The sequence below is a fragment of the Hyperoodon ampullatus genome, assembly GCF_949752795.1.
Source record: "Hyperoodon ampullatus genome assembly, chromosome: 2".
NCBI lineage: Eukaryota > Metazoa > Chordata > Mammalia > Artiodactyla > Ziphiidae > Hyperoodon > Hyperoodon ampullatus.
Genome location: NC_136915.1, coordinates 197,671,486 through 197,687,134, shown reverse-complemented (window position 1 = coordinate 197,687,134; position 15,649 = coordinate 197,671,486). Strand labels below are relative to the sequence as shown.

General features: G+C 47.8%; 1 protein-coding gene across 2 annotated transcripts in view; it reads right to left on the bottom strand.

Annotated features, from left to right (window-relative positions):
* Positions 1–343: 343 nt before the first annotated feature.
* The window catches only part of IPO9 (importin 9), a gene marked incomplete at its 5' end in the record, with an annotated part of 46,579 nt that continues 31,273 nt past the window's right edge, over positions 344–15,649 (bottom strand). For both annotated transcript variants that reach the window (XM_079697023.1, XM_079697022.1), the window contains 10 exons: positions 344–1,292; positions 1,641–1,717; positions 1,897–2,001; positions 2,313–2,435; positions 3,755–3,888; positions 4,438–4,604; positions 4,714–4,989; positions 5,595–5,723; positions 6,175–6,323; positions 8,211–8,437. In XM_079697023.1, the coding sequence (XP_079553149.1) occupies positions 1,182–1,292; positions 1,641–1,717; positions 1,897–2,001; positions 2,313–2,435; positions 3,755–3,888; positions 4,438–4,604; positions 4,714–4,989; positions 5,595–5,723; positions 6,175–6,323; positions 8,211–8,437 (1,498 nt within the window). In that variant the 3' untranslated portion in view covers positions 344–1,181. The remainder of the gene's footprint in view (positions 1,293–1,640; positions 1,718–1,896; positions 2,002–2,312; positions 2,436–3,754; positions 3,889–4,437; positions 4,605–4,713; positions 4,990–5,594; positions 5,724–6,174; positions 6,324–8,210; positions 8,438–15,649) is intronic.

The following is a 15,649-nucleotide window of genomic DNA, read 5'->3' as shown; positions in this document are numbered from 1 at the left end:
CTTGAGAGAGTTAGATTCCGTTTATATTCTATTTCCCGCTGAGACCACCACCCTAAAGGAATACTCTGCAGCTATTAAAGATGGGGCGCTGGGTGTGGGCAGTACCAAAAAAGGGGCTGCCGGGCTAATTCACCTTCCTCCCCGATTTCTTCTCCTCATTCACTTTGGAACCCACCACAGACAATTCCCAACTAGGAGAATCGATCATTTCCTCTAGGTCAGCTAAAACACACAAGGGTGTCTACTACACGGCTCTACCTAAGCCTTTCCCCTCATTTTAATTTTCCTTCTAAAAGGAATAGAAGGCAGAGGTGCTGAGACACCTTATACCATGCAGACTAAATTCATTTGTAAAGATTACTTTACTCTCCTAGAAAAATACACATTGCAAATTTGAGGGCTACAACTTACCCACCTTAGAGAATTCCTGAGGGAGACGGGGAGCCTCTGGATACCAGACTGTGTGGGGATGCGTGTGAGAGGCATGTTAAATACGGTTGGGTCAGGTGGACGTCTTTAAAAAATCTGTTTTTCCCCCATTTTTTTTTTTTTTCTAAAAAAGGAAAAACAAATTGCCATCTGACTGGCTTATCCCGTGTGCGTGCACGTATACAGAGGAACAGCGTCGGGGAGGGGCTGTGTCATGCAACGAGGCAAAACCAAGATGACCTCCTTCGACGGGGAGCCTCAGTGTCGCAGGAGGAACGGGGTCCCTGGCGCGGCTTCCCCTCGGTCCTACGAGGCCCAGCGCGTCTGCGGTGGGGGGCAGAAAACACCGTTCTCTCCCGAGGGTGTTCCTATCTGAACACGTCAGATGTCCTGCGAAAGGAAACAGGTCCACTTTAGAATATAACGGTCGTGACTTCCGGTGCTCCTCAGGTGAGGCCAAATAATCCATGTACACATAACCCTTCTGGGCACTATGTTTCTGGCCCGGCCAGCAGAGGACTCTAGGAGCAGAGGCGGGCACAGCTGGGGACAAAAAGGTTCCAGAGACGGGCTTCTTCAGTGTACTTTGGGAAATGTCCTGTGTTCCAGCATTCCTAGGTGATGGCACTGGTGAGCCTGGTCTGTACTGTCAGTGTCACTCTGCAGAGGCCGCTCTCGGCTGAGAAGAAAGTGCATCTCAAGGCCAGTGAGGGCCGCAAAACGGTGTGCGTCGGGGCGGGAGGAGGACCGGTTCAGATGCCAATGGTCTGCAGAACCCGCCTCTCGTGGTCGTTGAGGTGGCCTGAGAACACCACGTAGCAGGGCTGCTGAGCAAACTGGCAGAGGAAGTCCGTGAGGTACGCCTAGAGGGAACGAGGAGGGAGGCGTCCCTGAGGGCGGGAACCACTGGCCTTCACACTAGTGCCGGCGCCCCGAGGGATGCTTGCCCGTCCTGTCCTTGGCTCTAGGGAAGGTTCAACCCAGAGACTGAATTCCACAGGGATTTCCCAAGACCACACCTTGCAATCCACCCCTAGGACTTTGACTACACAGCCCCAGGAAGCTGGATTCCAGCACGGGGCAGAGGCGGGAAGCCCCTGGGAGCAGAGAGCCTGCCCTCCCCCAGCCCTGCGCACCGGGCAAGACGAGGTCCACCCGGAATGGTGCCGAGCCCTGCTGCTCAGGGCTGATGTGTCTCTGGACACCCTCACCTGCAGATCGATCTGATAGAGAGGGTCCTTCAGGGCATCAGGGTCGTCTTCCTCGTCATCTTCGTAGTAATCCTCCTCTGGAGAGACACCAAGCCAGGGAGGGTCAGGGCACAGGCACGGGGGCAGGCAGCACCCACATGGCTGAGGTCAAGGGGTACACAAGCCCAAGGGACGTCCCTCGCGGGCCCACCGCTCGCCCTTCCCTGGGCGCCCCGTTCTCGGTGCTGGCGTGCGCAGGGCTGGCCTCGACGCTCACCGTATTTACTCGTGGCAAGAATATCGGACAAGAGCTGGCCCGCCAGGCCGTCCTCCTCCTCGTCGTCGTCCTCCTCCTGGTCCTCCCACATGTCGCTGGAGTCATCTGCACGGGGCCGAGAAGCAGCTGTAGCACACGCACTCCCACACCCGGACCGGCCAGGACACGAAAGCCCCGTAGGCCCCAGTGGTGGAGGACCAGGCCAGATCCCCCCACCAAGTCCGACTGGAAAAACTGAGCGTGCTGGTGGGGAGAGAACAGGCCGAGAGGCTCTTCAGAACAATCAGAGCCGGAAGGGCTGGCCTCTCGGCCACCCCCGAGGTGCTGCAGGCAGACCCTGGAGATCAGCACACCCAGTCAGCAACCTGCAAGCCCGGGGCCCGGCTGCTAGCTCAGTCTCCAGGGAGGGCAGGCACCTTGGCTCCACTCTGCAGGGGCGGCCTGGCGGGCGGCGTTGGCCTCCATGACGCTGGACAGCTCGTTGATGATCAGCTTCAGGATCTTGACCAGCAGAGGAATGTTTGTCCAGCGCTCAGGGTCTGCGAAGGAGAGAGGAGGCTCCATGTCCCACTGTCCCTGGGCCGCTCCCTGCCCCCCACACAGCAAGGCTGCTCACCAGACACAGTGCACCGCCCCCTGGCTCTCCACTGCCCAGACCACACCCAGCCCTGAGGCACAACGGAAAATTAAATAACTTCATTCTGTGCCACGTTACAGGAGTTTAGAAGTCAGGAAAGATGAGAGATTTCAGGGACTAGAGGAGACAGGTTTTGCTGGTTAAAAAGCCTGGAAACCACGGACCTGCATAGGGTGGAGCACTCCAGGCCCTGGGAATTGCAGTTAGAGAAACAGCACAGGTGAGTGTAAACCTGCAGTTAAAGAAGGCAGCTCTAGGGCTTCCCTGGTGGCGCAGTGGTTAAGAATCCGCCTGCCAACGCAGGGGACACGGGTTCGAGCCCTGGTCCGGGAAGATCCCACATGCCGCGGAGCAACTAAGCCTGTGCGCCACAACTGCTGAGCCTGCGCTCTAGAGCCTGTGAGCCACAACTACTGAGCCTGCACTCTGCAACAAGAGAAACCACCGCAGTGAGAAGCCTGTGCACTCCGCAACCAGAGAAAGCCTGTGTGCAGCAACGAAGACCCAATGCAGAAAAAATAAATTAAAAAAAAAAAAAGGTTAAGATGGTAAATTAAAAAAAAAAAGAAGGGGCTTCCCTGGTGGTGCAGTGGTTGAGAATCTGCCTGCCAATGCAGGGGACACGGGTTCGAGCCCTGGTCTGGGAAGATCCCACATGCCACGGAGCAACTGGGCCCGTGAGCCACAACTACTGAGCCTGCGCGTCTGGAGCCTGTGCTCCGCAACAACAGAGGCCGCAATAGTGAGAGGCCCGCGCACCGCGATGAAGAGTGGCCCCTGCTCGCCGCAACTAGAGAAAGCCCTCGCACAGAAACGAGGACCCAACACAGCCAAAAAATAAATTAATTATTAAAAAAAAAAAAAAAAAAAAAAAAAAAAAAGAAGGCAGCTCTATGCTCTGCCCACACATCACCGGAGTCATGGGCCAAAGGCAATCAGACACAAAGGCACTAGAAGTGGGTATCCGAGGCCCAGAATGAAGCTGGACGCTGGGGATCCTGTACCTGGGACTCCTGTCCACTTTCAGCAGCAGCAGGACCCACACGCTCCGCTCCACTGTTCACCTGGGGTTTTCTGCCGCTTCTTATCAAACCCACCACTAACAATCATGTCTGAACCGCCTCCCAGCCCAGGTGTCCTGAGGCCCGGGGGCGGGGGCGGGGGCGGGGGCGGGGGCGGGGGTGGGGGCGGTGTGTGTGTAAGGGGAGCAGCGTCACCCACTCTTGGCCGCCTTGGAGCGGGTGCGGGTGCCCTCGTCCAGGCCGTAGATCTCCTCCCCCTTCACGCGGATGTCCTGCAGCCGCTTGTCATCCGCGTTGATGCCGTGCTGGAGCAGCTTACACAGCGCCACAGAGCTGGCGAGGAAGAGACAGAAAGGGCCGATCAGCTGCCCCCTTGGAGTTCACTCCAAGGAGACCAGCAGTTATGTCCCGACACGTGGAGGGTGAGGGTGCTTTCACAACTAATTAGGGGACAGAAGAGAGTCCGGCTGAAAAGGGGATCTCGTGTTCTTAAGGACGGTCGGGTGAGAGCTGTCCCTGAACACAGCCAGAGTGGGTGAGCAGCACAGCGGTGTCCGCACCAGAAGGAGTGTGGGGCGATGAGACGCCGCGGGTCAAGTCCAGGATAAAAAGTCAGAAAGCTGGGTTTATGGAGAAGAGGAAGCCGCCAGCAGCACTTGGCTGGGTGAAGGTGCGGGCAGGGGAGGGTCTCTAGCCAGCAGAGATCAAAAACACACACTCTACCTGCAACGACGATCTTTTGGGAATTTCAAGATGGCAGCTACTTGAATATACAGTTTAGCCAGAAAGAAACAGAGGGAAAAGGAATGCAACGGGCAGCTGGGTAGGTCAAGTCAGGGAAAGAGGCAGAACGCCCAGAGGAGGAGGAGGAGGAGGCCCCACCTGACTTTGCCCTCGTACTGCCCGTAGAAGAGGTGCTGCCGGCTGGTCCACTCGGCCATCACGAACTCCAGGGCAGGCTTGCCGGTGGGCCCCGGGAGGCTGCACAGGAACTCCAGGAGGGGCTCCAGCTGGGTGTGCACCAGGTGGGCGAACACCATGATCAGGGACTGGGGGGACAGGAGGACACCTGCTTCAGGGACTCAGGCAGCCAGGCAGGAAACAGAGGGCGGCGTGGCCGCTCCCTCGCCAGCGTCTCTGGGGCTGGGGCCGTCCTACCTGCATGACGCTGAGCGTCTCCGCCTGCTGCATCTTGCTGAGGATGGCACGGAGAATCTGGTCCAGGCTCTCCCCCAGCTCCCGCCCTGCCTTGGAGATAAGGGTGGACACGAGGCGGCCCACGAAGGCGGCGGTGAACTCGGAGGTGCGGGGGTCCAGAAGCTGGCTCACCACCTGCATCACGTACCACAGCCCGTTGTGGCCCTGCTCGTCGCGCCACCGGGCCACCTGCTCCAGCGTCACCGACACGTAGGCCCGCAGGCACTCACCGCCATTCTGGGAGACAACGGAGGGGACTAGGTCAGCCGCGGGCACACGAGCCCTCCGTCTGCAGGGTCTGGGGGGCTCATCCCGCTGGAGTTGGAGCCACGCCATTGCAGACACAGGCGCGCACCACCCTGTCTCTGCCATGCCACAGTGGCCGGCTCAGAAACGCGCGCTTCTCATCAAAGGGAGAATGGACACGCAAACGGAGTTCCAACCGTAAAGCTCTACCTCTGGTACTGAGCAAACAGAGCTAAGACACAGCAGTAACTGGGGGGACTGCAGGTCTTTGTGAGAATAAAGCAGACCTCACACCAACCACGCTGCCTACAGATTTCCAAAGGCTGATCCCTTTGCTGACTTCATTAGTCTGCACGTCTATGATCTCTTCCGCCGCAGCAACACCCAGACACAGACAGTAGGATGGCTGGCACTCACACCTTTGAGACGCACAGAACGTCTTGGTTTTAGCAGTCGGAACCCTTCCTGGGTCCTCTGGGTAAATGCGGATTTGAGGGGTTTCTATCTCAAAGGCAGGAAATGGTGTCCGACTTCTCGGCCCGCTGCACGTGCCCCGCGGCTCAGACACCTGCGTGGTGATACCTGCACGGAGATACCTGCATGGTGGCGTTGTCGTCCGTGTGGAGGGTGCACTGGGCCACAGCAGGGAAAGCCTGGCAGATGAGCAGCTGGGAGAGGGGAGGCTTCGTGTTCCGCACGACGGTGGTCAGGATGTCAATGGCCGTCTGCAGGAGAGAGGTCGGGCTTGCCTCCGGGGAGGGCCGAGGGGCCCACCAACAAGATCCTCACCGTGAGGAGCCCACCCACCAACCCAGAGACACTCATCGTGAAAGGCACGTTGCTGGAAGAAGACAGCAGAGGGTACTCTCAGTCTCCTGGCGGCAGCTCACCACTTGAGAAGCCACAGGGGTGGGCGGGGGCGGAGGCTGACTGGACAGCCAGGGACAGTGTCATCACGGGACTGTCCAATCACCGAGGGCACCTTGGGAACAAGAGCTCCCTTCTGAAAGCCTCGAGAACCACCCACTGTCCTTGTGGGTGAAGTAGCCCAGGAACATCACCCCGTGAACATATCACGCTGCTGGTCGGCGTCAGCGGGGTGGGATCTCGGGGGGCTCGTGCGGGGCTCGCTCGCGCTCTCTCATCCCCACCCTGGCCCCGTAACGACTGCCATACCGCACAGAGCCCCGCAGGGATCTTGTCTGCTGGTGCCTGCATGATGCTGACCAGGGTGGGAATCAGCCTCATCTGCATGGGGCCCTGGCAGGCTTCAATCTGGGACAGCTCCTTGAAGATGTCCTGAGCCAGCGAGGCGACCACAGGATCTGAAGTGGAGAAGGCAACACGAGTCCCCCCGCCCGGTGGTCTGTGTGTGCTTCTGCCTTAATGCTGCCTGTTGTTTGGCCCTAACCGAAGTGAACAACTCCTGCTTTGTTTTTTTTTTTTTTAGAAATTTCATGTAATGTCTGAAACATTTATATTAACATATTTCCATACAAATAACCCAAAGAGAGTTTAGTATTAGTTGTTTTTTGTTTGTTTGTTTGTTTTTTTATACTGCAGGTTCTTATTAGTCATCAATTTTATACACTTCAGTGTATACATGTCAATCCCAATCACCCAGTTCAGCACACCACCATCCCCGCCCCACCACGGTTTTCCCCCCTTGGTGTCCATACGTTTACAACTTCTGCTTTGATTACACATCACTGACCCGGGACCTACTGGGGCCACCTGAGTAACCTGAAAAGCAGGGAGAGCTGCTAGCTGTCTGGGAGACAGCATGTGTGTGATCACACGAAGTCAGGGACGAGTCAGCAACAGCTATTCCTAAAACAAAACCTGCCTCTTTTTCTGGGACAAATCTTTAACGTCTGCATTCTTGTGAAACTTGGACTGATTATGAAAACAAATGCTTAAGGGGAAAAAAAAGCCCCCACTGATACTGTGTTAAGACGACATCAGTCTCAGAAACTGCCCAAGCACTGCCTCGTCCCAGGTTCCCACGTGTCGACGAGGACCACGTACATCTCCTGGGGGTGGTCACCATGCCCGAGAACTCCCACAGCCATTGGAGGGCAAGAGGTAAAGCCTTCCAAAAGCAGAGCCTCGTGAGGAAATGCAACTTCAGCTCGACCTGCTTTGTGTAAGAAAAATACAAATGCCCTCCTCTATCTAGCATGAGACAACGTATGCAGTGTGCAGGGCACTAAGACACACATTAAAAGTTCACTGCAGCATTGTCCATAATAGACAAAAACTGTAAACAACCCAGAGGTCCATGAACAGAATGGGTAAATAAATGATGATATTTATGGAATAAATACTATGTGACGGGCAGAGAAAATGAGGACTATCTAAGAGTGCAGTGTGGAACCCTCCTTAGGACACATTTTTAAGTGAAAAAACGAATTGAATAAAATGTTTAGTACGACATCACGTTACATAACCAACCCCCTTCCAAGCTTCCATACTCGCTCTTCAGATACAAATGTCCTTAATATTTCTAATACACACTCACTGCAGAAAAACTTAAAATGCACAGAAGTATTAAAGGAAAAAATACACCTGTAATTCCACCACCTAGAGATAACTACCCTTAACATTTTGATGCATTTTCTTCTGGTGTTTTTTCTATATACATAACCACACAGACATCCTTTTCTAAAGCAAAACCAAAACTTGGGGTTATATTCTACGCATTTTGGAAAACAATCTATTCACTTACTACAAGGCGAGCGCTTCCTCGTGGCTTTAACAGTTCCTTTGAGGTTTGATTATTAACGGCTGCAAAGCATTCCATTTTATGGACATAATTAATTAACCTCTCATTATTTCCAAATTTTTGCTACTATAAAAAACACGCAATGAACACCTTATTCATAAACCTTTGCATGTATCTCCTCCTTCACTTTTCCTTTTCTAGTTAGAGTTCTAGGCCGCTTCTTTTAGGAAGCTTTTGATTTAGCTGCTCAATTCCCTTACTTTCCTGTCAAAGTCCTAGATTATGCGTCTTGCTGGTTAGCTTTCTTCCCAGTTATGACCAGACGGTGACTGTTACAGGCACAGGTTCTCTGCTGTTTGTGCTGCTGGATCTACAGCGCGACCCTACTCTCGCTGACTCAAAGTCACACTCTTCGCTTCTACTGCTGAGACCACCAGAGCCAGGGCAGCGCTCGCGCGCCCCCCGCCCCCCGCCGCCGCGCACGTACCGTTGCTGTACTTCAGGAAGATGGCGATGGTGAACGGGCAGATCCTGCTCTCCATGCTCGCCGTGAACTCTGGGTCCACCGTACACACGATGCACAGGGTCTCCATCACCAGGTTGAGGACCTCGGAGCTGAACTGAGCCGCCAGGTGCATTAAGCCATCCAGGATGCTGGGGAGGAAGGGCTGCAGCACGTGGGTGCTCTCTGAGACCTTCAGCTGGTCACAATAACTGGAGGGCAAGAAAGAAGCAAGCACGGCTCACCAGTGGGTCCCTCAGTTCCTGGTGTTTCCAGTCAGCATCACGTGTGACGGCATTTACATGGGAAGCTTTTATGAAGCTACTTCTAGAGCTCATTAAGTTTTTACATCTTTCTGTGGCTGTTTTTTTTAGAACTATCACCACCACCATTTCTATGTTTTCTAATTTATTTCTGCTTTGGTCTTTGTTATTTCCTTTAAAATTTCTTTCATCCCTCTATTTCGTTTTGAAGCAAATCCCAGTCATGGTTACATCCAAATTATTAAGATATTAAGTCAAATGACTTATGATTCCTCAGACTATTGTTTTAGTCACATTCCTAAGAGATATATATATATATATATATATATAATTTTCCAAACAGTGTTTTTAAATCTTTTCCAATACAACTGTTATTTAGTAAGAGACTATTTTTTAACTTCCATGTTATAAAGATTTTATACTTTTTGCAGTTTTTTTGCATCCTAAGATGAGATCAATGTATATAAACATTTCACACATACTTACAAAACTGGTGTACTATTTGCAGGGTTTAAAAGTTTGTTTTCAAAACAGAAACAGACTCACTGACTTAAGAGTACGAACTTCTGGTTACGGGGGGGTGGGAGGGATAGACTGGGAGTTTGGGATTGACATGTACACACTGTTATATTTAAAATCGATAACCAACAACGACCTACTGTATGGCACAGGGAACTCTGCTCAATACTCTTTTAATACCCAAGATGGGAAAAGAATTTGAAAAACAATAGATAGATGTAGATGTATAACTGGATCACTTTGCTGTACACCTGAAACCAACACAACATTGTTAATCAACTATTCTCCAATACAAAATAAAAATTTTAAAATTTTAAAAAAGGAAACTTTATTTCTTAAAAAAAAGTTTGTTTTCTATACATAGTTCTATCTTATTCGCCTCTTATTCAATCAATAAATATTTACTGGGTGCTGCTTATCATGTCCAATGGGATACAATTATTAAAAATATATCATCTAAGTCTTTACTTCTGTTATTTTCAGAACAGTAATAAAAGTCAATAAAAACATTGTTTCTCTATGTTAAAAAAACCTAGTGCAGAAACAAGGCCCCCCGACCCCAGGTTCTCAATAAATGGTTTTTCTTAACTTAATTTTTAAGTGTCTTACAACCATATTATTTGTGTCAGCTGCTGGGTTCAAAGATCCACAGTGACTGGTAAACCTGTGGGCTTAGATCTCAGATTTGTTCAGATTCTTTGGTTTTTGGTCCATAACATCTTTTTTTTTAAGCCACACTGCGCGGCTTGTGGGATCTTAGCTCCCCAACCAGGGATCAAACCCAGGCCCTTGGCAGTGGAAGTGCCAAGTCCTAACCGCTGGATTGTCAGGGAGTCCCTCATCTCTAACATCTCTGTGTTCAATGCCACCGTGCTCTAACCTAACTCCTCCTTAAGGGCTGGCCCAGCATCTGGCCGTGGGCAGCTCTTGGCTCGTCAGACTGGATTCTGCATCTGCCTCCACTGGGACTGGGCTGTGCCCTACCTCTCCCCGTGGCTTCTCATTTGAAGGGTTTACAGAGTCCGGGAGACCACAGAGTGCATCATCTGGCCAGATCATATGGGATCTTCTATGCCAAGCTAAGGAGGTTAGACTTTATCCTGGAAGCCAGTGTATATCAAAGTTTTTTTTTTTTTTTTTACAAATTACTCCTAACACCTAATCTCTTCTTTGCCCTACCCCACAGTCTTCAAGGAAAACCGACATCCCAGGAAAATGCTCTGTATTTCTCCTGTGGCCTCATGGACCGTCCGGTATACTCTGACTTTCTTCTGGGTACCTGTATCCCAGAGTTCGAAGAGCACAACCAGAGCCATGAGTTTTAATTTTCAGGCACAAGAAGCTGAGCACACGAGCCAGGGCAGCCACAGTGGGAGAGGGAGGAAGGGAGGAGAGGCGAAGGAACCAAGCCCTGGCAGAGAGCTGGCATCTCTGGGAGTACAGACCTCTGTCTTTAGGTATAAGATCTAAAGGTACAAGATCTGTACTTTTACTATAACAGGGACTACAGGTAGGGTAGGCCTGGAGGTGGTAAACAGTAAGCTCAGTAGTGGATGTGTTAGTTTTCAGGTGCTTGTAAGATACCCATCCTGGCATAGCCGGTAAGCACATACATTAATTTGGAGCTCTGGAGAAAGGCTGGCATAAATATGATTAGAGAAATGAGACACAAGTGGAAGTATCTGTCAATAAATATCTTGTTTCAGAAATGGTTTAAGGCAGTTTGCAATAATACATACACCACGACATGAATGAATATATTAAAACTGGGGTAAAAGAAAGAAAAGCCAAGGTGGTACGATGACCAGGAAAGGGTTGCTGGTGACATGAGAATGAGCAGTTTCAATGACATGATGAGAATATAAACCAGATTGAAACTGGCTGGAAAACTGAAGAGGGAAATGGCCAAATGGAGAATCCTGTCTGTGAAAGAAAGCACAGCTAGCACCCCTTCACAGGAAGCTCTTAACCTGGGGTCCACTCTTCCACACATGATGTAAAATTTTATAAACAGGTATGAGTGTCCATTTCTTTGCTGTGCATGTTCATGGCTTTTGTCACTTTTCCAGAGAGAGCCGTTACACCTTTCCAGAAAACCAATGCCCATGTAGTCAGAGAACTGAAAACTATTAAAAAAAAAAAAAGAGAGTTCTCTTCACATATTTTTTCTGATTGTAAGAGTAATATAAAATTTAAACTAAATTTAAATTCTTTTCAGCTTTATTGCGGCGTGACCGACCTATAAAATGGTTAGCTATGTCCACTGAGATGACTGGACGTACATGCACAGCGTGAAAGATTTCCCACATCCAGGTCACTGACGGTCCATCATCTCAGATTTACCTTCTTCTGGGTGAGAACACTAATTTCTAGGTCCCGTTAAACGATGCAGTCACCATATCTCACGTTAGATCCTCAGCTCTTGGTCATCTGACCAACGACAGCATGTACCCTTTTATCAATCTCTCCATGTTCCCCACCCTCAGCAACCACCTTCCTGCTCTCCTTTACAATGAGTTAGGCTTTTTATTTATTTATTTATTTATTTATTTATTTTTGCGGTACGCGGGCCTCTCACCGTTGTGGCCTCTCCCGTTGCGGAGCACGGGCTCTGGACGCGCAGGCTCAGCGGCCATGGCTCACAGGCCCAGGCGCTCCGCGGCATGTGGGATCTTCCCGGACCGGGGCACGAACCCGTGTCCCCTGCATTGGCAGGCGGACTCTCAACCACTGCGCCACCAGCGAAGCCCTGAGTTAGGCTTTTTAAAAGATTCCACATATAAGTGATACCATGCAGTATTTGTCTTCCTCTGTGAGGTTTATTTCACTCAGCACCGTGCCCTCAAGGTAGATCCAAGCTGCTGCAAATGGCAGGCTTTCCCTCGTTCTCGCAGCTGAGTTATATTATGGTCCACTGAACATGCACACATCTCCTTCATCCACTCAACCACCGATGCACACTCAGGTTGTTTCCATATCTCGGCCACTGTGAATACTACTACAATAAACACAGGAGTGCAGACACCTCTTCGAGATCCTGTTTTCATTTCGTTTGGATATATACCCAGAAATGGGACTGCTGGATCAAATGGTAGTTCTATTTTTAAATTTTTTTAGGACCCTCCATACTGTTTTCCACAGTGGCTGCACCAATTTACAATCCCACCAGCAGTGCACAAGGGCTCCCTTTTCTCCACACCCTCACCAACCTTGTTATTTCTTGTCTTTTGATGACAGCCATTCTAACAAGTTTGAGGTGGTAGCTCATGGTGGTTTTGATGTGCATTTTCCTGATAACTAATGATGTTGAGCACCCTTTCATGTACCTGTTGGCTATCTGTATGTCTTCTTTCGAAAAAGTGTCTATTCAAGTCCTCTGCCATTTAAAAAAATCAGATTATTTGCTATTGAGTTGTATGAGTTTTTCATATATTTTGCATATTAACTGCTTATCAAATAAATGGTTTGCAAATATTTTCTCCCATTCAGTAGGTTGCCTTTTCATTTGGCTGATGGTTTCCTTTGCTGTGCTTTTTTAGTTTGATGTAGTCCCACTTGTTTACTTTTGCTTTTGTTGCCAAATACAAAAAATCATTGCCAAGACAAATGTCAAGGAGTTTAACTTTTATGTTTTCCTCCAGGAGTCTTATGGTTTTAGGTCTTAGGTTCAAGTCTTTCATTTATTTTGAGTTGACCTAAGTACATGGTGTAAGATAAGGGTCCAGTTTTCCGAACACCATTTATTGAAGAGACTGTCCTTCCCCCACTGTATATTCTTGGCTCCTCTGTCATAAAATAACTGACCATATAAGTGTGGGTTTATAGCTGGGCTCTCTGTTCTGCTCCACCGATCTCTGTGTCTGTTTTTATGCCAATATCACACTGTTTAGATTACTGTAGCTTTGTAATATAGTTTAAAATCAGGACGTCTGATGCCTCCAGCTTTGTTTACCTTTCTCAAGATTGCTTTGGCTATTCAGGGTCTCTTGTGATTCCACACGAATGTTAGAATTGTTTGTTCTTCTATGAAAAATGCCACTGGAATTTTGATGGGGTTGCACTGAATCTGTACATTGCTTTGGGTAGTTTGGACATTTGAAAAATATTCATTATTCCAATTCATGAACATGAAACATCTTTCTATTTGTGTCTTCTTCAATGTTTCATTGATATCTTATAGTTTTCTGCGTATAGATCTTTCACCATCTTGGTTAAATTTATGCTTAGGCATTTTATTGTTTTTGATGCAATTGTACAGGAGATTGTTTTTTAAATTTCTCTTTGTGATAGTTCATTACTTCTTTTCTTTTCTAATTGCTCTGGCTGGGATTTCCAGTACTATGTTGAATAGGAGTGGTAAGAGTGGCTACCCTTACCTTGTTCTTCATCTTAGAGAAAAAGCTTTCTTTCAGCCTTTCACTGTTGAATATGATGTTAGCTGGGGGGGTTGTCATATATGGCCTTTATTGTGTTGGGATATGTTCCTTCTATACACTTTGTTGAAAGTTTTTGTCATGAATGAGTATTGAATTTTGTCAAATGCTTTTTCTGCATCTATTAAGATATTCATGTGATTTTTTAATTTTTCATTCTATTAACTGGTGTATGACATTTATTGATTTATGTATGTTGAACCACCCTTGCAACCCAGGGATAGATCCCACTTGATCATGGTGTGTGATCCTCTTACTGCATTGTTGAATTCAGTCTGCTAGTATTGTGTTGAGAATCTCTGCGTCTATATTCATCAGGCATACTGGCCTGTAGTTTTCTTTTCCTGTAGTGTCCTTGTATGGCTTTGTTATCAGGGAATGCTGGCCTAGTAAAATGAGTTTGGAAATGTTCCCGCCTCTTCAATTTTTTGGAAAGAGTTTGAGAAGGACTGGTATTAATTCTTCTTTAAATGTTTGTAGAACTTACCAGTGAAACCATCTGGTCCTGGGCTTTTCTCTTATGGGAGGTTTTTGATTACTGACTCGCTCTCCTTGTTAGTTATTGGTCTGTTCAGATTTTCAATTTCTTTATGATTCAGTTTTGTTAGGCTGTATGTTTCTAGGAATTTATACATTTCTTTTAGGTTATCCAATTTGTTGGCATACACCCGTTCACAGTCGTCTCTTATGAACCTTTGTCTTTCTGTGTTATCAGTTGTACGGTTTCCCTTTTCATTTCTGATTCTGTACTTGAGTCTTCTCTCTCTTCTTTTTAGTCTGGTTAAAGTCTGTCAGTTTTGTTTATCTTTTCAAAAACCAGCTCTTAGTCTCACTAAATTTTTCTAATATTTTTCTGCTCTTCATTTTATTTATTGCTGCTCTCATCTTCCTACTGCTACCTTTGGGCTTAGTTTGTTCTCTAATTCCTGAGGTATAAAGTTAGGTTGTTTGAGATCTTTCTTTTTTCTTAACGTAGGCGTTTTTATCTATAAACTTCCTTCTTAAAACTCCTTTTGCTGCATCCCATAAGTTTTGGTATTTATATTTTCCATTTTCGTGTGTTTTAGAATATCTTTATTATTTTTTAAAATCATTTATTTATTTATTTTTGGCTGTGTTGGGTCTTCACTGCTGTGCACGGCCTCTCTCTAGTTGCAGTGAGTGGGGGCTACTCTTCGTTGCAGTGTGTGGGCTTCTCACTGCAGTGGCTTCTCTTGCTGTGGCTCACGGGCTCTAGGTGCACAGGCTTCAGTAGTTGTGGCTCATGGGCCTAGGTGCTCTGCAGCTTGTGGGATCTTCCCAGACCAGGGCTCGAACCTGTGTCCCCTGCATTGGCAGGCAGATTCTTAACTGCTGCGCCACCAGGGAAGTCCCTCAGAATATCCTTAGATCTCTCTTTTGAGTTCTTTGATCCACAGGTTATTTAGAAGTGTGTTGTTTAATTGCCATATATTTGTGATTTTTCCAGTTTTCCTACTGTAATTGATTTCTAGTTTCATCTCAACGTGATCAGAAAAGATACTTGGTATTATTTTAATCTTAAATTCACTAAAACCTGCTTCATGACTTATCCTGGAGAATGCTCCCTGCATGCTTGGGAAGGATGTATGTTCTGCTGCTGTTGGATGGAATGTTCTGTATGTCTATTGGGTCCATTTGGTTGAAAGTATAGTTTAAATCCAATGTTTCCCTATTGATTTTCTGTTTGGATGAGCATATCCATTGTTAAGGGTGGGATATAAATCTCCTGCTATTATTGTGCTGTTGTCTATTTCTCCTTTCAGATATTGATATCTGCTTAATATGCTTAGGTGCTCTGATGGCAGGTGCACATATATTTATAATTGTTGTATCTTCCTGATGAATTAACCCCCTTATCATATAATGACCTTTGTTTCTTGTTACAGCTTTTGAATTAAAGTCTACTTTGTCGGATAAAAGTATAGATACCCTCATTCCCTTTTGGTTTCTACTTACAAGGAATATCTTTTTCCATCCCTTTACTTTGAGCCTATGTGTGTACTAAAACCCATAGTCTCTTTTAGGCAGCATATAGTTGGGTCTTCTTTTTCAATCCATTCAGCTACTTTGACTTTTAATTGGAGAATTTAATCCATTTAAAGTAATTTCTGATAAGTGAGCCCATTTTATTAACTGCCATTTTATTGTTTTCTGGCTCTCCCGTAGTCCCCTGTTCCCCCGACCTTTC